The following is a 26030-nucleotide window of genomic DNA, read 5'->3' as shown; positions in this document are numbered from 1 at the left end:
TTAGTTTAAAAACTCCTCTAGTCTTTTTACATACCAGCAGTCTGGTTCTGTTTTGGTTTAGCTGAAGCCCATCCTTCCTGTGTAGACGTCTCCTTTCCAATAATTAATAAAGCAAAATCCCTGCTCCAGAATACCATCGTCTCATCCATGCCTTCAGACCCTGCCGTTCTGCCTGTCTAACTGGCTCTGCACGTAAAACTGGAAGCATTTCAGAGAATGTTACAATGGAGGTTCTGGACTTTAATCTTTTACCTTGCAGCCTAAATTTGGCCTCCAGGACCTCTTTCCTACCTTTCCTTATGTCATTGGTACCTACATGTACCACAACCTCCAATTCCTCATCAACAGTGCACATCAGTCTATCTAGATGTCTTGAGAACCATCTAGATGTCTCACAGCCTTCACACCCTTCAGGCAATTCACCATGAGGTTCTCTCAGTCATCAGAAACCCAACTATTAATATTTTTAATAATTGAATAATCCCCCATTACTATTCCCTGTCTCTTCCTAATAACTGAGGTCCTCTTCCTTGCAGGGGTATCCTCAGTGTGAGAGGATACCATGACATCAGTTGTAAGGAGAGTCCCAACTATAGGATTCTTTCCCTCTGTTCCAGCTTGATGTTTTCCTTCACTGAGACTTTTATTGCCCGCAGCAGCCCAGAGGCTGTCAGAGCGGGAGGTTCTCCTCTACTGTGTCCTGAAAAGTCTCTTTTTTGTACCTCTCTATCTTTCTTAGATCCTCCAGTTCAAACCCTCTGGTTTTGAGAGCCTGTACTTGCACTCTGAGGGCCCTGAGTAGCTTTCACCGAATGCACACGCATGCCTCTTGCCCACAAGGCAGGTAATTATACATGCGGCATTCATTGCAATATACTGGATAGCCCCCACTCTGTTGCTGGACTTCTGCCTGTGTTATTTATACTCTTGGGTAAAGATTGAGTAAACCTTGTACACACTGTGTTCTGACTGAAAAGTCTACATTTCTTCTCGGTCTGTTTTTCTCCTTACCCAGCAGCTAGCTGACATCATCTCTGTTTCTTTCTTCTTTCCGTCACGCGCCCTTGGCCGCCGCTCCTGCTTTTATATTCCTTTGCTGTTTGTGTCTGAGGTGTGAAAACGTTGTTTTAACTTGTTTATCCGTGAGGTCTGCTTTGGTTCAGAGCACATACCATAATATTCCTCATCTTCAACATATTTGAATAGGCTTATTATTCTGTCTCCTTTCCCGACGCAATTTACCGTTGTACCCAATATTTAAAGAAGCTCAGCATCCCGTGAGAGACAGCTTTTCTATTTCCTTCCAATTAACATGTGGTGCTTCAAAATATTCCTTTGAACCAGGGTAAGCATTCAGTAGATACTTACAAGCCATGCATGCAAATGCATGTAATACCTATCAGAAGATGTCCGTGTTAGATTAATGTCTACTAGCATGTTGATATTCCTCCTGTGCTGAGATCTCCCTATTTTCCAAGATAAATGGTCATTTTCACACACTGAAATTTATCATCCTGCTATAATAAACCCCATTTATAGAGGACAAATAGCTCTTAGTTTGTCATTCCAAGGGTATTTGAGTTTTGAAGAACGGTAGCATGAATAATAATGGCATTTGCTCAACGGGGGAAAAGTTTACATGAGCGCTAAATGGGAGCTGCTATTATATATGTCTTTCATAGATCACAAGTGATTCAATTCACTAGAGAGATTTCATCATGTCTTAACTTTTCTGAAGGAATGCGAGTGTTGGTTTTAATTTAACCCAGTAAGGATCCGATTCGCTTGGCAAATTTTTATATTTATAACATTCTGAAAAATTTTACCTGTGAAAGAAGCCTACGCTTTCAGATTGTGCTAGCAAAGGGGTGAATGTCACCCAGTTTGACTTCAAAATTTTTTTTCCACCAGCTGTCATTGTCTGAAGACTGTAAACTCTTCAGGGCAAGGGCCATGCATCGTTCTGAGTTTGGAAAGCGCCTAGCACAGAGGTTCTCAAACTTTAGCAACCCGAGGACCCCCATTTTGATTTAAAATGTTTCAGGGACCCCCAAACCCTCCCTGCTCCATGGACCCCAGTTTGAGAAACACTGACCTAGCACGCTGGTTGGCACTGCTGCAGTCTAAATCATCAGAAGCCAAGAGATAAACAAAATATCCTGAAACAGGTTCTTGTTAGAGATTGTGTTACCAGTGGCAAACCTCAGTTACTATAGTTAACTGCAAAATTAATTATCTCTTCACTATTCAGAAATGGTATGCATTTGTTTTTACAACACTGCTACAGATTAATATTGCTATAAGAGCATGAGACTGGAAATCCTGCAAATTAAATATATCTGGATTATAACTTTCAATTAAAATAATATGTTTTTATTATTTTCTTAAAAGATCTCTTGGGAGGAGAAGGGAGGGGAAGGGAGTGGAGTAAAAGTATATTCTTCTGTTATACGTGGTGGTGTCGTTTCTAATGATTCTGCTTGAATTCTTTGTGAGGGAAGAAATCAGCTGAAATCCTTTTCTTCCCACGTTGGGGCTGATCCAAAATCCATTAAAATCACTGACTTCAGTGGATTTTGGATCAGGCTCTGTGGCTGTGATTAAGCAAAGCACTTAGAAGAACATGATTAACTTTAAGGAGGCCAGATGGGTGGGAAACTTTAAGAGGCCCTTACAATCTGTCCTCTTCACTGCACCCATCCAGAGATCAGGCTCATTGGAAAATCAAGATCAAGTCTTTCACTGTTCCTGGAGGTGATTACTTTGGATATTTGCAGTGAGGAATGAACCAGGCCAGAAATGTAGCTGATGCTTAAAATGTTCATGTCTCTCAAAATGCAAGTTATTTTGCAAATCAGATGTTTACTGTCTCACAATATATTTACTTGCAGGATCCAAAATTGCGTGAACTGTTGGATGCTGGGAACCTAGGAGGTCGGCTGGAGAATCGAATGATAACTGTTGTCTATGGTCCAGATCTGGTCAACATATCGTACTTGAACTTAGTGGCATTTCAAGAGGAAATAGCAAAGGTACATTCAATGTTACCATTATTTACATTTATGAATATTATTATTATTATTATTATTGTTTTATTTATTATTCAAATATGGGTAAAATAGAAAAAAGGAGGGGATTGTTAAGATGCACTCGTGGATGAAATCAGCTTGCTGTTAGAGAAATATACTGTACTGCATCACAGCAGCAAAGTGTGTTCATGGGAAATTGTAAGCCATTGGTGTCTTTATCCTCAGAACATTGCTGGTTATTCTCTTTGCACAGTCGGAATGAGTGTTTTGTAAACAACTGTATGTCCAGAAAATTGCCTCCATGTCAAAGAATGCATTGTGAATTTCCAATAATAAGTCAATTTTTATCAACACCAATCACAAGTCATTTCCTATTGTGGGATATCCGTGATACCACAGTGCGGAAACTGTTGACTTTTTAATGTTGTCCTAGGTCAAAGTAATGAACTGAGGTTTGAGAGTCTATTTATCTGCACCTGCCTATTTATAAACTGATATGCCAGCAACGACACATGGCTTATACACCTAGCCTTTCTTGTAGTGTGCAAAGGTTAGTACTCCACAAATTTTCAGCATGTCTTTTCTCCACTCTTAGTGATTACCATATGTAAACACTTTTTTGTACAGTTTTATAGTACAGGCAAGTTGCATAAAATTAACATGTATTCGGCAAAATACAACAGATTTTTTAACGCAAGCTTTAGTTCCCTGTCTTCAAATACCTCCTAAATGCCTACATTCATTTAATTAAAATCATAATGTTTTGATCATGAAGTCCTCTAGATTGGCCAAAGATTGCTAGTCTTTATAGACTCCTGCTCTTTGTCTAGGGAAGGGGATATTTTCATTACTCACCAGTACCCTTTGGCCTCTCAGCCAACCCTCTTCTGAGCGTGCGCAGCCCTGGCCTCTGAGACCCACCACCTGAGCAGACCATCCACCCATGTGGGGAGGGACATGAGCAGCAACCCATTTGTCCCTGTGTGGGTGTGGCTTCCCTCTTCCCCATGCAGCTGTGATTGCAAATTCTCTCTGGCTGGTTGGTTGATCCTGGAGGATATAAAAAATGCAGAATGGTTACCTCACAGTACATTGTACAGCTAGGCTGCTAAGAAACCCAACACAGGTTTATCCTGCATGGGAGGAAGCACTTGAAATAAACATGAATGAATGGAAAAAGAATTTGAAGGAAGATGTAAAGGCATAATAAAGCCAAATTGCGCAAATCTGCTCACTCTTCGGAAGAAAGAAGAAATGAACTAACACGGGACGAGTTGTATGCCTTTCTTTTCTGTTTTCCAGTCTAGCCATCCTGGGTCAAAGTCATGATATGTTTGCTATCTGAAGGACAAATTAGAAAAATCCAGAAATACTGTTATGTGTCCATCTCCAAGTTATTGATGGAAAGTGAAAATACAGTAAATAAAATTAGGTTCTGTGGAGGTTGAGCTACAGTAAATCCAGAGTTTCAGAGTAGCAGCCATGTTAGTCTGTATCTGCAAAAAGAACAGATGCATGAAGTGAGCTGTAGCTCACGAAAGCTTATGCTCAAATAAATTTGTTAGTCTCTAAGGTGCCACAAGTCCTCCTTTTCTTTTAGTAAATCCAGAGTTAATCTCTTTGATTTTAGTAACTAAGATCTGAATCAGGCTCTTAATTTATCCTTAATGTAATCTGACATATATGTAAACCAGCTGAGTTCATTTGTTACTGATCTGTCAGGCAGTATGTCCTGAGGGTAGGATTTTTAAAAGCATTCAGCACTGACATAGCTCTGCTCTCATTAAAGTCATGCTAAAACTCCCACTTATTTCAGTGTGAAAATCCCACCCTGCTTGTATATACCGCACTATACTAAATAAACCCTCTAATTTTTCACAGGCCCAGTTCCTGCAATGAACTCCATGAGTGTAGAGATATCCCTGCACCCACATAAAGCCTCACTGGAGCTTCTAATGTGGACCTCATTGCAGGATCAGGGCCTTATAAATTTAGGAGGAGATTTTCAAAATCCCAGATGGCAATTAGGCACCTAACTCCCATTGACTTTCCAATGAAAGTAGGTGCCCAATTGCCATATGTGCTTTTGGAAACATACTCTCAGTCACTGGCATGCACACTTTGCTATTTACCTTTCACATGTCCTATGTTTGGGCTTGGCAGAATTCAATTTTTATTTTTTGCTGTTTTCTACAGATAACGTTTGTTTATTTCTAAGCACTGACTTTAGATTTGCATGGATGTAAAGGTTTAAGGTTGTGCAAAATGGATTTTAAGCCTTTTATTTTTATTGATTTAAATGTTTAGTTGTGGAATGGGCGGAGTCAGGCAATGGGGTGGGTCAGACAGCAATAATTTAATGGTAGTAGATGATGAGATTCAAAAAGTTAAAGCATTATAACTATAAAACACAAATTGACAACATCACATGACAAATATACATCAAATATCCTTCAGTCAAACTCTGATAAGATCTCAAGATGCATTTGTCTCATTTCGCCTATCTGTAAATTTCAATTATTATTGTTGGAAACATTTTTTGTAGGTTTGTGGTACAGTGAAATTGACGTTCATTGACATTTGCCAATAAAATCTAATCTTTTAAATCCTGAGTATGTTATTTTTCAAGCTAAAAACACTCACTCTGAAAAACTTAACCTAAAATTATTTGAAAAAGATCTTAACAAAGCAATTTAAATAATCAAATTGTGTTTTTTTTCTTACAGGAGTTGGTTTATATTTCTGTAGGATCTGAGTTTATTATTATTCAACTTTTGAAATTAATATATTTTCAAGACTTTTACTGGTCATTCAGTTCAAAAGGTTCAGTTCCTCACCTCCACTCTCTGAGTTGTGATAGAATTAATGCGGATATGAGCCTAAAGCTAAGCATTTAGTACTGATCTTGCTTTACGTGAATTAAATAAAGAACTAGAAAATTAAAATGAAGTCACAATACACTGCTTTGCTCACATTTCTCTAGGTAAAATAAATAATTGTTAATGCTCTCTAGGTGTGAGTTGAAGGTAACAGACATGCTAGTTAATACAGAGAGTGCCTGTTTGTACCTCATTTGTTGGGAATCCAAGAAATGGATTAGTAGATACATTCTAATGGTGGTGGGGATGAAGATGAATGGCAGTTACGCAACTCTTTTGTTTATTTAAATGGGAGTTGTATGTGTGTATCAAGGAGCAGAATTTGCAAGGGATTCCAGACACATTGGGTCAACATCTGGGCTTGAGTCTTGATTCTGGCATATATTGAGGTAACTCAGAAGTCGCTTTGCTGTAACCAGTGTAATTGAGAGGAGAATAAGCCCCTCCATGTTTGTTTATTTTTCTCCTTTCCCTATATGATCAAGGGCAATGTTTCCCCAGCCCCATTTTGTCTGATCCTTTCCATTCGAACTACTCTTGAAAACCCTTGGAGCTTCTGACTTCCACTCCATTAACTGTCTTCAAAGCATTTTTTCTTCCTCCAGTAACCTAATCTCTGCCCCTTCAGACACCTGCTGTTTCCCATCATTGTCTTTCTGATGGTTTCAGTCTTCATTTCTTGCATTCACTTCATCTTTATGCTCCTCTTCCAGAATCTGTTTTCAAAGCTATCAAAAAATCCTTCTCTTCACATAGGAACTTATGCAGGGTCTCATCCACCAGTGTGATTGATACATGAGTTTTAAGGATCATCAGTCTGGTCTGAAAGAGACTCCCTTACCTTTGTTTAAAGACAACTCTGACCATTGCATTCCTATTTCACCTATTCTACATCCGCTTGACTGTTATACAGTATCAGACTTCCTAGACAGACAAAGCTCTCAACTGTCTTATTTCCCAGTCTCAGAACCTATTTTATTTTGTCTAGTTCTATATCTTTTATGGTCCTCATTTCATTCTTTTCCATTTACTTAGAAAATGTTGTTGAAGAGAAAGATTTATATACAGATTTTATACAGATAAGGAGCTCAAAAAGTAGGGTCCTTAATATAAAAATTGGGGAGATGACCAGTACCGATAGAAAGGGAACTGAGACAGGGCTAGATCACGTGCTGGGTACGTGGCAGTTCAAGGAACAACTGGATCTAGGTGGGAAGGGGCTTTGGATCAGGCCTTTAGCTAACAGTTTGTCATTTCCTCCATACATGAGGGACAGTCCCTCATTTGTCTACATGGGGACACTCAGGAAGGTTAATCTGTATTAAATAAAGGTGTGTAAGTGCATTAAAGGAAGAAATCAAATTAAGGCCACTTTAATTCAGAATAAAAGTGTTTACATGGGGGTTTAATGCTGTTTATCTAATCCATGTTAAAAATTAATTTCTATTAACCTTCCTTAATGTCCCCTGGTAGATAAGCCTTAAGTGATTTATCTACAGCATGTGCCCAGATACCATATGTTCTGTGATATGTTTTTTTAGTATACTTCTTTATTCTTCCAAATTTCCTTTTTTGTTAAAATAAGCAGTAAAATAAATAATAAAATAAACAGTACAGAGTCATGCTTTAAAAAAAAAATAAAATGAAATGTTTCATACCAGAGGATGCTGAAACATGTGACTTCAACAACTTCAGATGGTAATTTTGAGCCAAAAACAAACATGCGAAAAACGTTGTCTTCACGCATATTCAGTTCTGATTTGAATTAAATGTTTTCAAAAATGTGTAGCACTTAGGTACTGTCTTTTGCCATGAAAAATAGCTCTCATCTCTCATACTGAGATAAATGCCTCTAGGTATATGTTCTGATTCATGTAATAGATGAAAGAAATGTGTTCACTGAGCAAGAGCTCTCAAAATATACTACACATTGTTTGCTCCTTACTGACTAGAGTACATAACAGCTACCTGATTTGTTAGTAAAGTTAATAGAAATGATATAAATATGAATGATGGTAACAGAACAAAGCCAAAAGGAGAGCAGGAACATATGGCTCTTTTATTATGATGGAAGCAGTTTGCTTGAAATTAAAATTTGTTGCATGGCTCCATTTTTCTGCTTTTAAAAAATACCATAGCTCAGAGGCTTCCAACTTGGGAGAGGAGTTTGTTGGCACTAGCAAAATCTTACTTCAAAATCTCCAGATTTATCATTTCCTTTTGCATTATGTATGGGGGTAAGTGTTCATAGTTACAATCCCATGGTAAGCAACCGTGATTGTGAGTCTGTTGTAATCTTCCCACAGTAAAATACCAGCTGTTTTCTTTCTATATATAATAGCTATTCATCCCATAGATGAAGTCTCAGCATGGCTTGCCTTGTGGAATCTATGCTGCTAGTAATGTGGGCTACCACGATGTGTTATATGTAACACCTTGGTTTTCAGTTTTTACCTTTTTTTTTTTTTTTACTGAAAATTTCCCAGGCTTTACAAAAGGCATTATTTGGGTGTTTTTTTAACCAATTTCTACCTGAATTTTGGAAGTGCCAGAACTCCCTGGACCTGGCTCCCTGCTCCAGAAAGGGAGATGACGGCTCGATAACCTGTGCCAGGTTACTGAGCTGCCATCTCTCCTTCTGGAGTAGGGAGCCAGGTTAGGAGTACTGGAATGATTTGAGCACTGGTGTACATGTTATCAATCCCATGCACATACACAGTAGCAGCTTGACAGATAGCTTGGATAGTTAGCAGCATTCAAAGCAAATAAAAATTAGTGAACTACTTTTCATGCCAAAATGGTTCAAAAATGAAAACCCTGTCTAACTACATTTGAGAGCGTAAGTGTTGGTTTTTTTAAGTTAAAAAAAAAAAACACAAGAGAAGAAAGTAATATTTACCTAGAAATTGCAAAGTAGATTTTTTTGCACTGATTTTCACCTGTTTTTAATTTTTTGTATTAAACACTGGTACATTTCCAGGAATTTTTAAACTAAAAAAACCTGAAAATAAAGGGCCTTAATTATATGATGCATCATAATTCCAGATCTCAGTATTGACTGTATACAATACTGCTTAACGAAAGAGAGCGGATGTCCATTCGGTAGCTAAAATAACAGGACACCGCTTGTTTCATAGTCTGATCCAAACAGAAGTCAACAGAAAGACCCCCATTGGTTTCAGTGAGCTTTGGATCTTTGCTCAGTGCCATCATTTCATGACAGGAAGGATGATGTGACGTTTGGCAGCTTTCCTGATCTTCTTGGCTTTACTGGCTGGAGCATTTGGGGATTTAAATGTATACCCTTGAAAGTGAGGGGAAGTGATCAAGTATTATTTCTCACTCATTGCTTCACACAGATATTTGACAGGGTCAGTTATTGCTCAATCTGAGGGTAGGCGTTAGATTACTTGGCTCGAGTGTTGCTTCTCTTGCAAGTGTCATAGAGAGGTTAGGGAGGGAAAATATCTTGACAAGGATAACTGCATATAAAAAATGCTTGCAATAAAAATCCAGTAAGAGCCTGTCCACTCTCAGTTCTTGGGATGCATTTGAAGTGATATAGTTCTGTCTGACCAAAACAGAGCCCACCAGGTTTTCTTAAAAGAAAACGTATCTTAAGATGCTAAAATAACATTTTATGCTGCTGTTAAACTTTGCAGCAGTTAGTGTCACAAAGAACGTTTTTAAATGTTGCTGTTATTCGTGCTTAAACAAAGCAATGTTTACAAAATGTGGCTATTCTGAGACTGGAAAACTGAGACTCCAGGATGAAATAAAATGCTATCTTTAATATGCCTCTGCTGAAAACAGTCACAGGAGAGTAATGATGCTAGAGGCCCTATTCTTTTGTTGTTCTCACATCCCTTGTGTCTTAAGGTTAGACCTTACAAGGTTACGGTCAAGAAAAACAATACAACACAGTCTGTATTTGGACCTGGGAGACAGAGGTCCAAAATCTCTCGGCAATGAGTATGTAAATCCAGAACAACTTTGTGACCAGCAGGGCTAGAAGTCTCTCTCTGAGATCTAGCCCAGGTGTCTGCTGTCGCTGTTGGGTATGCCAGAAAACTCAGTCATGGGGAGAAAGTTGTTGGCTCAGCTGCAGAGGACTACTCTGCCTTGGGACTGTACAAGATATGAGCTCTTGAGGCTCCCTCATGCTGAACTTGGAGTGACCTGAGAACCAGAATCAACTTTGGGGCTGTTTGACTAGAGACCCATGTACAAAGGTATGGTATCAGAATACTTTGCCATTATTAATCTTGACACATTCAGAATGGCAGGAGAGGAATATTATTTTGCTGTTGAATGTTGGATAGACTCAAGAAGGCAGCTTGGAGAAGAGGAGGTTACAGTAGTCTGGGTGAAAGGGAAAATTATGGTATGAATGAATGTTTTAGAAGCAGAGACAAAAGGGGTAGATTCTGGAAATGTTATAAAAAACAACAAGATTGGGCAAGATCCTGGTTGCGGGAAGGAAAGGAAAGGGGGTATCAAATATAACCCTCCAACTGCCAACTTGAATGACGGGGGATTAGCAGAGCTGTCAGTAGTGTTGGAGAAAGGAAGAACATATTGCACGTGCAGTGATGGATTCAGTGCACCCAGCAGCACGCGTCACCAGAGCATGCAAAATTTTAATTAACCACATGATTGTGACTTCGATGGAACTATTAATCTGACTGAATCCACAGTATCCACATGCCTGTGTCTATCCAAAACAAAATCCTGTCTGTCAACATCAGTTAATTGCAGTAAAAGTATTCTTACTGGAAACTATTAACTGAACATTCATTCTCCTCTCCTCTCCCCCAGGATATTCAGATAATCAAGCCACTTCGGTATTTCCCTGATGCTGTGGTTTCTTTTGCATATTTCTCAGGTCAATGCATAGTAGCCCATATAAAATCTATACTTACATATACGTTTTGACCATATACCTTAAGGGGGAAGTGCAGTATTGTTGCCTAACTATGTTACTTTCCTGTACTTCATTGGTTTGTAGTGATGTATCCACCAAGATGGTGGCCATCACACGGTCATAGGTATTTTTTTGTGGGCCTGATTCACAGTCCATTGAAGTCAGCGAAAAGACTGCCATTGTCTGCAGTGGGGTTTGCATCAGGCCCTATCTGACAATATTTGAAATCTCTTTTGAAACACACAGGTGTCAAAGTTTTGATTTATGCATAATGAAAAAGACAGTACCTTAGTCTAGAACTTAAGCTGTGTTGGGAAACGCATGGTTCAGGCTTTTATGAAACATTTTCTGTTAATGATACTCATGTTGAAACTATTTGCCATCATGAAAATAAAGGTCTAAACAAGCACCTTTGAGAGGCTGCATCTGGGCTACATCAACTGTAATTTATATCTCCCTAGGAATGGACGGACAAAGTTTTCAGTTTGGCAACAAACCTGCTGGCACACAACATGTCAAGGGATGCATTTCTGGAAAAAGCGTAAGTAGCAGTAATATTTATTGCCAAGGGTGTTGCTCCTTGTTCTGAGTCATTTTCCTTTTTCTTTTGTCAGCCTTCTTACCATCTATTGTTTATACTTTGTTGGCTTGTCAGTTCTATAAACATGGATTTTCCTCTCTCACTGAGTTCAAAAAACTGATATCTAAAAAAAAAAAAAAATCAGGGAAATATGATTCCTTTCACAAACTATTACCTAGGAGACGTGGCTGGAATATACTTTTGAATGCCATTGCATTCTTCCTGCTACACACACAGAGAGTGACGTCAGGTCTTGGCACTGCTGCTCAGGGTTAAAAACAATGAATTTCAGACTGACCCACTTCTCTGTTTTTTTTCTGTGCTATCTATTATTAGTCAAAGAATGAGAAGTACAAGATTTCCATTTTCCTCCGGCTGATCCCTCGGGTCTCGGTACTCAGTAGAGAGAAACTGTGAATCTGTTCATCTAGATTCATTGGCACACAATACATTGATTCTGAGTGTTGTAGGACAAAGTACAGAGGGTGTTTATGAGAAGTTCATAAAAATAGCAGGCATTTTGCAAATTAAAGAAACATAGTTGAATAAATCCAAGATTACCAGGTGTCTTGTGGATGATGAACGCACAGACAGAGATAGTTTTGTTTAAGTGACAGTGCTGAGAACGTCATACTTTGAATGCAGTTCTCTTTATAACAGGATAAAGCAAGCGACACTGTTTTCCAGAGCTAACCCCAGAGCATCGCTTGATTCATTTATCTAAATGGTTGCTATTTGTGGGGCTCAGAACATGACACTTGAGTCTTCTTTGAGAGATGGTCCCTATTGTATTCCATTGTGGGTTATGCATTCGCATCATGCACCCGGAGTTGGAGAATTTGAAAGTGGTGTCCGTTGGTCTGTGCATGTGCCCTGACTCACCTCATGCTTCCATCTAAGGTGATAAAGGGCGGGACGGACTGACTGCGTCTTCAGTTCCTTCTCACTGCCTCATGGTCTGGGTTGGAACCTCCAGGGTCCTCATCTCTGACGCAGCTCTAATACTTTTAATTGTACATATGTCTATCGGTTTTAGTCATAGCTTTAATAGTTCTACTTATTTTCCTAGTTTTAGTAGTTTACCAGTTTAGAATAGAGTAGAATTTGGGGGGCCTTCCCCCATGCTCCATTAGGGTACCGAACTATGCCCAGAACTCTGGTCTTCAAACTCTGCACCTCCTCCTGCAATCCTTCTCAGTCAGCGACAACCACCAACACTGCCTCTACTGCCTGGGAGAATCTCACATCGCAGCTGGGTGCAATATGTGTCAAACTTTCCCCAGGCATACCTGAGAAGTTTGAGCAGTAAGGCCTTGTCTACACTACAGAGTTAAGACAAGTTACATTGACAGTTATATGTTGCTTTAGTTACATTGGTTGTGCATGCCACACAACGCTCCTTGTGTCAGCAGAGCACATCCACAGTTGGGTGCTCTTGCTTTGACAGATAGAGCATTGCATCATGGGTAGCTATCCAACAGCGCAACTCACCACCCTCTTCCCCTGGGAGATACGGGAATAGATCACCGTTCACCATGGGGGCAGGCTCACTATCCCATTATGCAGTTCTTTCGGTCCTATCATTCCGTGAGCTTCTAACTTCATTTCGTACCACTTTTGAACACCCCCTGTAAACTGTGTGCCTGCCATCTCTGCCTGAAAGCATGGATCCTGCACTGCTCTCCAGTCTTGTGATCAGCATTATGAATACAATTCAGCTGATCTTGCAGTATTTCATGAGCTGTGAGTCTAATAACGACACCGTGGCGTCTGCCCTGCTGTGTGCCCTGGAAAGAAACAATTCAAGATTTCTTTTGGCATTCACGAAGGTTACCTTCCTTGTTGATATCACTTTGACGAGAAGGGTCGGTGAACTTGGAGCTATGCGGGCAGACCCGCTATTTACAGTATTCCACAGGGATAAGGTCTCTTTATGCTTATACCTGAAATTTTTACCAAAGGTGGTCTCCCCATTTCATATTAACCAATCCATTTACCTACCTGTTTTCTTCCCGAAACCGCACACATCCACAGAAGAACATAGACTCAATTCCCTCGACGTCTGACAGACTTTGGCCATTTACCTGCAGAGAACAAAAACAATCAGGAAGTCCCCTAGACCATTTACTGAGGTAGCAGAGAGAATCAGGGGACACACCATCTCTACCCGGAGAATCTCCAAATGGATTTCTGGCTACATTAAACTCTGCTAACAGCTGTAAAATCAACCTCTCCCCACGGGGAGGGTACGGGCTCATTCCACTAGAGCTCAAACAATGACTGTGGCATCCCTTCAAGATGTGCCTCTGACAGATGTATGTAGAGCAGCCATGTGGAGTTCTGTCCACACGTTCACAACACACTACGCCTTGGTGCAGGACTCGGCAGTGGATAACTCCTTTGGCACGGCAGGAAGAGGAAGACGACGTGACTTACCTGTAATGGGAAGTTCCTTGAGTTGTGTGGTCCCTATCTGTATTCCACTTCCCGTCCTCCTTCCCCTCTGCTTCCAATCTGTCAGATTCATGGTGGAGAAGGAACTGGAGACATGGCTGGCCTGCCCCTGCCCTTTATCCCCTTGGACAGAAGCACAAGGCAAGTCAGGGCGCATGCATAAACCAGCAGACACTACTTCTAAATTCTTCAACTCCAGGCTAATGGTGTGCATGCGTAACCCACAGTGGAATACAGTTAGGGACCACACATCTCAAAGAACCTCCAGTGACTGGTGAGTAACCTCCTCTTTCAGCTCTTAGCTCATAAACTACTAACACTAGACTGTATTGCGCATGGTAGACACAACCCTGTGTTGGGGACAGAGCAGAGATGCACTGCTTCTAGGGGAAGCACAGCATGTGTGTGTATGTACAAGGGCACACAAATTGCTACAACTCTAAGATGTGTAGAATAGCAGGCAAGCATGGTATCTCCATGCCTTTTATTTTTTCACCATTTAATAGCTCACTTAGGTGCTGCAGGATTTCCAGGACCCTTAAGCACAGATGCCAAATCAGAGTTACTCAAGGTATCTTTGACTTTGAAGATTAAACATTTCCCACCTATTATAATGCCAGTCCTGCATAAAGTGGTGATCATAGTCCTATTAGAATCATGTCATCCAATTTAAAAATGATTGCAGTAGAGCTGAATTATAGAGGCATTTTCCTCCCTTTGGCATCCAAATTTTTAATGTCCAGGGTGTATTAATAAAATGACTGAACAGGTTTCCTGTGATCAGGTCACATGAGGAAAAATAGGGTTAGACTGTGGTGTACAAAACAGGCACCTAGGATTTAAATCTCTGTTGTCTTTGTTATACTGTAATTGTGCAGTACAGTTTTGCCTTTATTACTGGAGTACATAGCAAAGGCTTAACCAGGGCTGACATGGAGACCTGGGATTGGTTTCAAGTCCTGGATCTATCATTCTCAGAGCCAGCAGTGAGCCACTGAAGTAGCATGTTTAGCTTTTGAGGGTGGTAATATCTCTCAGTAGCAGCCCTTCTAGCCAGTAATGGAGCAGGAATAACCTCCAGACCTTCGAGGAGGGAAGAATTGTGGCTATAGAACAAGGTAAAATGGTGTGTGCTCGGGTGTTCCATAAAACATACTGAGAAGTCCTGGGGGAAGAAATCCCGATCAGGATTGGTCAGAATTGTTATAACACCAGTGTTGTTCATTCTTGCGATACCATCACAACAGTTGAAGCTTTACATAAAGAACACAGCTGAGAATCTCAGCTTTCATTTAACTAAAATGTAAGTTTTTAGCTATGGTTCTCATGGGTGACTTTAATTTTCCTGATATCTGCTGGGAGAGCAATACAGCGGTGCATAGACAATCCAGGAAGTTTTTGGAAAATGTAGGGGACAATTTCCTGGCGCAAGTGCTAGAGGAGCCAACTAGGGGGGAGCTTTTCTTGACCTGCTGCTCACAAACCGGGAAGAATTAGTGGGGGAAGCAAAAGTGGATGGGAATTTGGGAGGCAGTGACCATGAGATGGTTGAGTTCAGGATCCTGACACAGGGAAGAAAGGTAAGCAGCAGGATACGGACCCTGGACTTCAGGAAAGCAGACTTCGACTCCCTCAGGGAACAGATGGCCAGGATCCCCTGGGGGACTAACATGAAGGGGAAAGGAGTCCAGGAGAGCTGGTTGTATTTCAAGGAATCCCTGTTGAGGTTACAGGGACAAACCATCCCGATGTGTCGAAAGAATAGTAAATATGGCAGGCGACCAGCTTGGTTTAACGGTGAAATCCTAGCGGATCTTAAACATAAAAAAGAAGCTTACAACAAGTGGAAGGTTGGACATATGACCAGGGAAGAGTATAAAAATATTGCTCGGGTATGTAGGAATGAAATCAGGAGGGCCAAATCGCACCTGGAGCTGCAGCTAGCAAGAGATGTCAAGAGTAACAAGAAGGGTTTCTTCAGGTATGTTGGCAACAAGAAGAAAGGCAAGGAAAGTGTGGGCCCCTTACTGAATGAGGGAGGCAACCTAGTGACAGAGGATGTGGAAAAAGCTAATGTACTCAATGCTTTTTTGCCTCTGTCTTCACTAACAAGGTCAGCTCCCAGACTGCTGCGGTGGGCATCACAGCATGGGGAGTAGATGGCCAGCCCTCTGTGGAGAAAGAGGTGGTTAGGGACTATTTAGAAAAGCTGGACGTGCACAAGTCCATGGGGACGGACGAGTTGCATCCGAGAGTGCTAAAGGAATTGGCGGCTGTGATTGCAGAGCCATTGGCCATTATCTTTGAAAACTCGTGGTGAACGGGGGAAGTCCCAGATGACTGGAAAAAGGCTAATGTAGTGCCAATCTTTAAAAAAGGGAAGAAGGAGGATCCTGGGAACTACAGGCCAGTCAGCCTCAACTCAGTCCCCGGAAAAATCATGCAGCAGGTCCTCAAAGAATCAATCCTGAAGCACTTACATGAGAGGAAAGTGATCAGGTACAGTCAGCATGGATTCACCAAGGGAAGGTCATGCCTGACTAATCTAATCACCTTCTGTGATGAGATTACTGGTTCTGTGGATGAAGGGAAAGCAGTGGATGTATTGTTTCTTGACTTTAGCAAAGCTTTTGACACGGTCTCCCACAGTATTCTTGTCAGCAAGTTAAAGAAGTATGGGCTGGATGAATGCACTAAAGGTGGGTAGAAAGTTGGCTAGATTGTCGGGCTCAACGGGTAGTGATCAATGGCTCCATGTCTAGTTGGCAGCCGGTGTCAAGTGGAGTGCCCCAGGGGTCGGTCCTGGGGCCGGTTTTGTTCAATATCTTCATAAATGATCTGGAGGATGGTGTGGATTGCACTCTCAGCAAATTTGCGGATGATACTAAACTGGGAGGAGAGGTAGATATGCTGGAGGGCAGAATAGGATACAGAGGGACCTAGACAAATTGGAGGATTGGGCCAAAAGAAATCTGATGAGGTTCAACAAGGACAAGTGCAGGGTCCTGCACTTAGGACGGAAGAACCCAATGCATAGCTACAGACTAGGGACCGAATGGCTAGGCAGCAGTTCTGCGGAAAAGGACCTAGGGGTGACAGTGGACAAGAAGCTGGATATGAGTCAGCAGTGTGCCCTTGTTGCCAAGAAGGCCAATGGCATTTTGGGATGTATAAGTAGGGGCATAACGAGCAGATCGAGGGACGTGATCGTCCCCCTCTATTCAACATTGGTGAGGCCTCATCTGGAGTACTGTGTCCAGTTTTGGGCCCCACACTACAAGAAGGATGTGGATAAATTGGAGAGAGTCCAGCGAAGGTCAACAAAAATGATTAGGGGTCTGGAACACATGACTTATGAGGAGAGGCTGAGGGAACTGGGATTGTTTAGTCTGCAGAAGAGAAGAATGAGGGGGGATTTGATAGCTGCTTTCAACTACCTGAGAGGTGGTTCCAGAGAGGATGGTTCTAGACTATTCTCAGTGGTAGAAGAGGACAGGACAAGGAGTAATGGTCTCAAGTTGCAGTGGGGGAGGTTTAGGTTGGATATTAGGAAAAACTTTTTCACTAGGAGGGTGGTGAAACACTGGAATGCGTTACCTAGGGAGGTGGTAGAATCTCCTTCCTTAGAAGTTTTTAAGGTCAGGCTTGACAAAGCCCTGGCTGGGATGATTTAATTGGGGATTGGTCCTGTTTTGAGCAGGGGGTTGGACTAGATGACCTCCTGAGGTCCCTTCCAACCCTGATATTCTATGATTCTATGATTCTATGATCTTGGTTTCACAGGAAAGCTCATAAATGTGAACTCAGGACCCTGTAAAGCTGCAAAAGCAGAAGACAATGAAAAAGAACCCCAAATGTATGCATATTTTTAAAATGCTTGTGATTTTTAAGCCAGTCACATGATCTTGTAACGTTTGGGTTTGGCAGTACTGTGTAGCACAGGAAGTCTGGCTTCTTTGGTATATCTCTAAAGGCAAGGATTTGTGAAAACACCTCACCGTTATTACACAGGCTAGAGTATTAGAACTTGCTCTGTTTTTGACAGTGCTGCTAATGTTCTGATCTTGCAAATGCCAAACCTAGAAGAGGGCGGGTGGGGATGCTAATTATATTCTTTATGTTATAAAACAAACAAAAAACCCTAAACCAAAAAGCTTACCCCAGAAGCTCTGCTATTTTCAGACAAAGGGCTGATGCGGTAGATAGATCCTTATGCAAGTAGCCCTCACTCAGCTGGGCAAGTCCCAAGGAAGGTCTGATCTAATGCCCGCTAGAGTCAATGGAATGACTCCCATGGATTTCCTCAGGCTTTGGATCAGACCCTGTTTGTGTGAGTGAGGATGTGCATAGCTTGGAAAAAAAGAAATGTATTCTTATCCCGATGTTCCGACAGGCATGGCATGGGTAAAGCTGTGAGGGTTGGGATATAAATACACTCTAAGAGGTCAGTCCACATAGTGCACTTAGTTGCCTGTATGTAGGCACCTTTGGTAGATAGTTAATAGATTTGTCCACCAGAAAAGTACTAGTGAGACTTTAACCCATTTGATCATCACACAAGGCTTTCAGGCTGACACGAGTGAAGTGGCCAGACTGATAGTCAGACTTCTTTAGCACATTGATTCTAAGTCTTTGAGCTGGCTTATGTTGGCTAGAGGGGATTTCACGCTCTCACTGCTGCCAGGATGTTTAATTGGCTGTGGTTTGACTTGTTTTCGTCTGACTAGTGATATGAAGACCAAGGGCCACATTATCTCTAGTTCTTCCATGGGTGTGCAGTGGGGTGGGCCAGGGACAGTTACAATCCCTGCACTCGGCAGAGAGTGTGCCCCCTACTAGCCCGTGGAGAGGGACTGGCACAGCATAGGGAACAGGCTGCACCATCTCCAGGAATGGGGCTGCTTACTCAGTATCCCTGTGCGTCAGTGAACTAGAAGTTGTACCTCCTGAGGCATATTCTCTCCTTCCCCTCTCCCTGGGATGGGCTAGCTCTGCACCAGGCCCACAATTTGCCTCAAGGAAGGAATTATTTCTAGGGTGCTTAAAGGGGGTTATAATTAGGAGTAACGAGATGCAATTAAGCAAAGGAAAATTTAGACTGGCTATCAGGCAAATTTTCCTAGCAGAGAAAGCCATCAGGCTGTAGAATAGTTTTCCAAAGGAGGTGATGGAAGGGTCCATTACTTAAACATGGACTCAACAAAGCAGTAGGGAGCAACCCTCGCTTAGCAGGAATCTTAGCTCAGCCATTCCATTCCTAATCTAACAGTTCGTCATCTCTGGATCTAGATGTTGTATCGCGGAGACCATACCCATGTTAGCTTGGTGAGAGCTAGCTTGCTGAATGTAGCCACAGCGGCTAGCTACCCCAAATATTATCCCATCTAAAACCCTAAACACGTACTTAAGATGACTAGCCCTGCCCACTAGCATGGCTACACCACACCAGCTTGATCAGAGGTAGCATGGGCACATCTCCTTGAGCTGGGAATGACATGTTCCATCTCCAATGCAGAGAGAACCTCTGATTCTGAGTTTTTCGATGTCAGTGTTGTGGGTTTTGTTTTGTATTCATGTGTACTGCTGATTTTTGCATTGCTCCATATGAAGGCAGGCGACGTTTCTCACTCACCAGCGATGTTTGTTAATGATGTCCTGCAAGATTTTCAGACAGTACAAAATGAGCGAGTAAAACTCGCAGACTGATAGAAACAATAGGATTGAGCTGTAAGAGTCTTTGAAAAGCTTTTAAAAAGAAAAAGACATTCCCCGTGTTTTTTTTCTCTACAGTTACACAAAACTGAAGCTGCAAGTCACTCCAGAAGGACGTATTCCTCTGAAGAGGTAAGTTCTTCTCTCCTTTGTTCTTAAATCGGATCTTTCAGACTTTTGAGTGTGATTTTAATCTTTGGAATGGTGCTGGACTGTCACCCCTTTGACTGAAATCTGTTTATCCACGCAGCATGCATATAGCCCCGCTGGCAGTGCGAGCTGCTTCCTCACTGCTGTGTCAGTGTGCGCCACCCCTTGCTAACCAGACCACTTTTGGGGGGCAGGAGCCCGCTCTGTCTTCATGGGCTGTGGGTGAAGTCTATGGAGGTTGCACTTCTGTATCTGATGCTAAGACCACCCGGTTAAAATACCAAAAGGGAAGGATGGTCCACTGGTTCGGAACCTAGGTTCAAGTCCTTTCTTCATCCTAGATTGCCTGTGTGATTTTGAGCAAGTCACCTAGACTGTCTGCACCTCAGTTCCCCATCTGTAAAATGGGGATAATAGCACTTCCCTACCTCAGGGTTGTTGTGATGATAATATATTAAAGATTATGATGTGCTCAAATGCTACAGGTATTGGGAGCCATTATAACTATGCTAGATACCCATTGTGATGATGGCTTTTTTGGTGGGAATGCTGGGAAATGGGCTGACATCACCCAAATTATTTAATATATGCCACTAAGCACCCAACAAATGGTAATAAGTGTTGATAACTACCATTCTGGGCTGGATTTGAACCAGTGACCTAGAGGTGAAAGAAACTGATCTCCCCTTTCAGGGCTCTTTCTGTCCTCACCCTTTCTGTCCCTTCTATGACTACTTTCCCCGTCAACTCCCTGCCTCCAATGTTAAGTGTTTATCTGATTGGAATATTTTGATTTCTTTTTGTTTTTTTGTGAAAGTGTTTCTGTTTTCAAGATCTAGCTATGAAACAAAGGATGAATGCACAAGTTTTCCCAAACAGTCACTTTGCTGTGCAGTCCGTTAGCCATGCACAGCTTGTATCCATATAATACAGAAAAGTGTGATGTGCCTTTGAACAAATCCCTGCTTGTTTATTTCCATTTTGCAGCATATACCGCTTGTTTTCCGCTGACAGAAAGCGAGTAGAGACTGCATTAGAAGCTTGTAGCCTTCCATCTGCCAGGGTAAGCATTCAGATATTTTCTTGGCCTGCTCTGAAGTGTTGCCAAATCATAGCTGATTCCAGCAGTGTTTTCTCAGGGGCTGATCATGCCCCTTGAGACCTGCCCAACAAACAGGCCCTCAGCCAGTGGCTCTTCCTCTCCTGCACAGAAGATACCCCTGGATTCCAGAGATGGCTCTCTGCAAGTCTGAGTATCTTTGCTGAGGAGTTGGGAAGGGAACTGAAGGAAGTGTAAGTGAGCTGGAGGGAAGGGTACAGGATTGTGTGCCATACTTTGTGGAGATGCCATGAGACTATAACACAGTCACTGACTCTATTACAGACTTTCAGGACTCATTTTCACTGCAGTGTTAGCTCAAGTTATAATTGGAGCATTGCACAGAACATGACTCCCGCCCACACACTTAATCTCTAGGTCAAGTTAAGTGGTGCTTTAAACTTGAGCTAGTGAGCCTGGGAACATGGGTAAAATCTTGAGTACAGCTAACACTTAGCTACTACGGACACAGCTACTCTGCTCTGCTAATACAATCATTCTGCACTGCTAATACAGCTAGAGGGCGTTGGGAATTTTCTGACGAAGCATTGTTATGTCAGAAACCAATGTGTTAAAACCGAAGCTGTTCACAAGAAAGGGTTGATATGGACAGATCTCCCAATTTGAAAACAGTTTGAAAAAGCAGTGTGAAACATCCCATTTTGATGTTTTCAAAATGAAAAGTTTAGGTTTTTAATTTATTCAAAATGTTAGTTAATGTATACTAAAAATGTTATTTTGTTTAAAAAGTCAAAATCTCAATGAAACATTTTGAAATGATCAAAGCCTTTCAATTTTTTAGATGATCAGTTGATGGAAATTTTTGAGATTTTAATTTTTCATCCCGTTTCGGAATGGAGGAAAAAATCCAAAATCTCAGTAACTCTCGAAGGATGGGGAAATGGTTTCCCACCCAGGTGTAAATGCACTCATTCTGTGCTGCAGATTCAAACACTTTGTGCATCTCCAGTGGTGTTTGGTGTGTGATTTGTTCTCACTTGAGCTAGGATAACTAAAGAGGAGTTAACTCAGGTGTGGATAACTCCAGCTCACTCTGCAGTGAAGGTAAGCCTGTAGTCTCTTCACTGTTGAAGAGACCCCACTTTAACAGAGGGATGCCAGGAACAGCTGCCACCAAGGTAGTCTCTAGCAGCCTAGCTTCAATGGAGACAGGTCTGCTGCAGAAGCACAGAGCTGGCCTGCAGAAGGCCCAGACTTCTTGTGAGCACCCAGACTGTCTTTGGGACCTGGTTCCACAGCTGATTCCTGCGGGAAGGGCAAATCTGGTGCCCCAGAACAGCAACAGGGCAAAACTCCACAAGCCAATCCTCAAAGATCTCATCTTCCCCGGTTCAATCAGACCCTCAGATGTTTCAGAAATCTAGGGGAAAATGGATCTAAAAAGATGGAAAGAGGCTTTGGGAGCTTTTTGCAAGCAATTTATGTAAATATTTGCAAAACGTATGTAAAGATTATGGAAATCTAAACTGATTGTGAAAATAATGCACCATATACTTTACCACACACAGCAGATATGTGATTGGTTTTCTACCTTCTCATTTGTTTCTTAAAAAAAGAAATATGTTTGAGGTTTGTTTCCAGGATTGCTTTTCATTTAATTGGCAGTGCAGTTAGCATTTAAGATGAGATATTCAAGAATCTCCGAGGCATGCTTTTTAACTCATTTGATTTAATGTATCCGTTTACTGAGTGGTAATAAGGATAAAAATGATTTCTTAACTCTCACTGAAAGAAACATAAACATTGTTACAATGCTTGAAGGAAACCACAAGCTCCTTCTGTTGTTTATTTGAGTCAATAGTCAATTTTATCTAGAGATTGCTGTATATTTTTTGCCGGGACACTAGTTGGACAATTATTCATAGTATAAGGTAGATCTTTTTGTTCAGGACAAAAAATGATGTGTTACATGCAGTAAGGAAAACTCAGTTGATTATCCTGGAAATAAAATCTTTTAAAAGAAACACTGTTCCATGACCAAATCCTGCAGGAAAGAGCAAATCCCACGGAGTTAAGGGGAAATTTGACTGTTTTGACTTCTGCTCTTTCACCTGTGTTCCCATTTATTTAAACAAGCAGAATTCTGGGCTCTCAGCTTCCAATTTCTGTGATATTTTCACCCATCTTGTGTCCTCTAGACATAAAGTTTAGACTAGAACAAGGTAAAGTTGAAACTAATACAGGATACTGTCTCTCATTGAGGTATGTGAATAGCATGCAATCCTCCTTGGAAAAGTGGAATTTGTTCATTTAGTATATTTTTTACAAAAGTTGACGGAGCACCCAGAACACTAGATGAGTGTGCTTGTATATATTTTCTAAACCTCCAAAGATGTCTCTCCAAGCTGCGTAGAAAGGATATTTACGATATACATTAGGGAAGCATAGGACTCATGGGCTGAGATTTTTCCAAAGTGAGAGTGTGATTTTGTGCTGCACTTCTAAGAGACTGTAGTAGCCCCTAAGGCACAGCAAAAAAACCCTGCAGCCCTGGGGGGGAAAGGGGCTTAGGTGGGTTTAAGCCACTTTTGCACCATCCTGATTCTAGGTTGTGTCAGGAGCTGATATGGCCCCTGGCATGTAACTTAGGCTATGGCTACACTGGAGAGCTTACAGCAGTGCAGCTGCACCAATGCAAGCCCTCTCGCATTGCCAACGGGAGAGAGCTCTTCCATCAGCTTTACTAGACCAGCCCCCAAGAGCGGCAGCAGCTATGTCAGTGGGAAAAGCTCTCCTGCTGTCCACACAGGTGCTTATGTCGATGTAACTTATGTCGCTGGGGGAGATGCTTTATTCACGCCCCTGCCAACATAAGCTGTAGTGTAGTCATAGCCTCCACCTTAGGAGACTGCCTAAAAGTTCATAGAATCATAGGGTTGGAAGGGACCTCAGTCCAGCCCCCTGCTCAAACCAGGACCAATCCCCAATTTTTGCCCCAGATCCCTATAAAGCCCCCTAAAGCCCCCTCAAGGATTGAACTCACAACCTTGGGTTTAGCAGGCCAATGCTCAAACCACTGAGCTATCCCTCCCCCAGCCCAAAGATATTGTAGTCTGAGCTGAACTGCCTACAGGTGACATCTTTGCACAGAACTCCTGTGGCTGCGTCGACTACAGGCCCAGCCCCTGCCCCTGCCATGCCCCTAATGCTGCAGCTTGTGGAAGGGGCCTCCCAAAACAATGTGGAGCTATCTGACTTAGTTCCTGGGAGTTCTCCTCCAGCTGGCACAGAGATTTAACAGTCCCTTTATGCTGCTGTGGAAGAATAATAGGAAGGGGTATCTCGCCCTAAAAGCCTAAAATTAAGCTCTTCAATTCATACATAGGCACCGAAATAAGGGCTCGCTCCTGCAAGGTGCTGAGCACTCTCACCCCGAGTCTGTAAATCACTTAAACATGTGCTTAGCTTGAAGCATATGTGTCGTCCTATGAAAGTCAAGGCGATGATCCGTGTGCTTAAAGTGAAGCACCGACGCAAGTGCTTTGCTGGTGCTGGGTCAGAGTGCTCAGCCCCTTGTAGGACTGAGTCCTTATTGACGTGCCTAAATATGAATTTAAGAGCTTGTGGCCTGATTTTCCACATTTTTGAGTATCCAGCAGCAAATACTGAAGCCAGGGGAGTGAATTTTTCAAAAATGCCTGAGGGGATTAGGTGTCCAACTGGGCATCCGACTCCCCTAGGCATTTTTTAAAATCTCAGCCAGGCTGGTTGAAGTCAGCAGGAGCTGAAAGGTGCTCGGCACTTCGGCAAACCGACCATGCTTCAGGATGTGACGTTTGTAGCTTGACTTTGGGCACTTGTTTTTGAAAACCTTGGCCATGGAGATTGTATTCTACACTCCACTGAGCAGGAAAAACAGGCCACGAATATACATATTCACTCCAAAATAAAATACCCTGGCTATTGAATCCTATCATCTGAGTAGCTGTTGTGCTGTTAAATCAATAGGGGAATGAGACAGGTGCTGCAAAAGCAAGTGGGATTCCAGACGAATCATAAATGGTCAGTGCCTGAAATGAACAGAGGGCCTTAATAACAAAACAGTATTGAATGCCAAATATACAGCAAATTTAGAAACAAGGCGTGTTTTTCTGCAGTGCAAAAAGCAGGGCAGTTTGTTCAGAGAACGCAGAAAGAGCTTAGGACAAAAGGTCTGTGGGTGACTCCACTGATATGTGGCTAGCTCTCAGGCCAGCATGTTGAAAGGGACAAAATATATTAAATATTTCTGGCAATGAGGATTTTGCTGTCCAAACTCAGCGAGTGTCTAAAATTGTCTCTTAGGTTGTAGAAGCTATTTGGGCCAAGCTTTTATCTCCTGTCTTTATCTTTGGGTCATGTGCAATACTGAGCACATTGGCAGGGGCGGCGAATTGTATGGGCCCGGGGTGCCTGTGCTCCAGGAATGTTCAGAGCACAGGGCCCGGATCCACCAATGTTTGGGCCGGGTTTCTCCCCCAGCCCCGCTGCCCTCGCACGCCTCCCCCCAGAGCATCTGTCATTCCCGTCTGCCGCCCCCGGGCGATTAAAAAGGGCCTAGGGGCCTCGGCCACCACCACCAGCAGCACAGCGAGGCTAAAGCGGCTTCCTGCCTGCCCTCGCTCCGCGTGGCGCGCCATTCCTGGAACTCCCCGCTCCGAGCACCGAATCTGCAGCCAATGGGAGCTGCTGAGGTGGTGCCTGCGGGCAGCGGTGTGCAGAGACCCCTGGCCCTCGCCATCTAGGAGCTGCTGCCTGAGGAGTGTGCGGGTCGCTTTCAGGAGCCGCCTGAGGTAAGCGCCGCATCCCTCACCCCCTCCCATACCCAAACTCCCTCCCACAGCTTGAACCCTTTCCTGCACCCAAACTCCCTCCCAGAGCCCGCACCCCCTCCTGTACCCCAACCCCGTGCCCTAGTCCAGAGCCCGCACCCCACACCCAAACTCCCTCCCAGAGCCCTAAGCAGGTGTGGAAGTGGGGTGGGACTTGGACCTGCACCAAAAATTATACAAACCTGCCACCCCTGCACACTGGTGGTGGTAAATAAATAATATGTACATTTCATACTTTATTTCCTCCCAGCGGCTTGCATCGATGGCTTTTTGTATGGTTGTGGCCGTAAATGGATGGAAATTCAAATGCGTTTCTGAATTTGAACCAAATTATATGCAAAAGGGGACAGAAACGCAGATCTCTGGTCATC

At 42.5% G+C, this 26030-nt stretch overlaps 1 protein-coding gene across 3 annotated transcripts in view; it reads left to right on the top strand.

Annotated features, from left to right (window-relative positions):
* The window catches only part of PLCB1 (phospholipase C beta 1), a 675122-nt gene that overhangs the window by 433550 nt on the left and 215542 nt on the right, over positions 1 to 26030 (top strand). For all 3 annotated transcript variants that reach the window (XM_084624014.1, XM_084624013.1, XM_084624012.1), the window contains exons 4-7: positions 2892 to 3032; positions 11294 to 11373; positions 19657 to 19710; positions 20716 to 20791. In XM_084624014.1, the coding sequence (XP_084480140.1) occupies positions 2892 to 3032; positions 11294 to 11373; positions 19657 to 19710; positions 20716 to 20791 (351 nt within the window). The remainder of the gene's footprint in view (positions 1 to 2891; positions 3033 to 11293; positions 11374 to 19656; positions 19711 to 20715; positions 20792 to 26030) is intronic.

The sequence above is a fragment of the Lepidochelys olivacea genome (genome assembly GCF_965140295.1).
Source record: "Lepidochelys olivacea isolate rLepOli2 genome assembly, chromosome: 3".
NCBI classification, from domain to species: Eukaryota; Metazoa; Chordata; order Testudines; family Cheloniidae; genus Lepidochelys; species Lepidochelys olivacea.
Note: the sequence above shows the minus strand (reverse complement) of the source record. Positions and strands in the feature narration are given on the sequence as shown.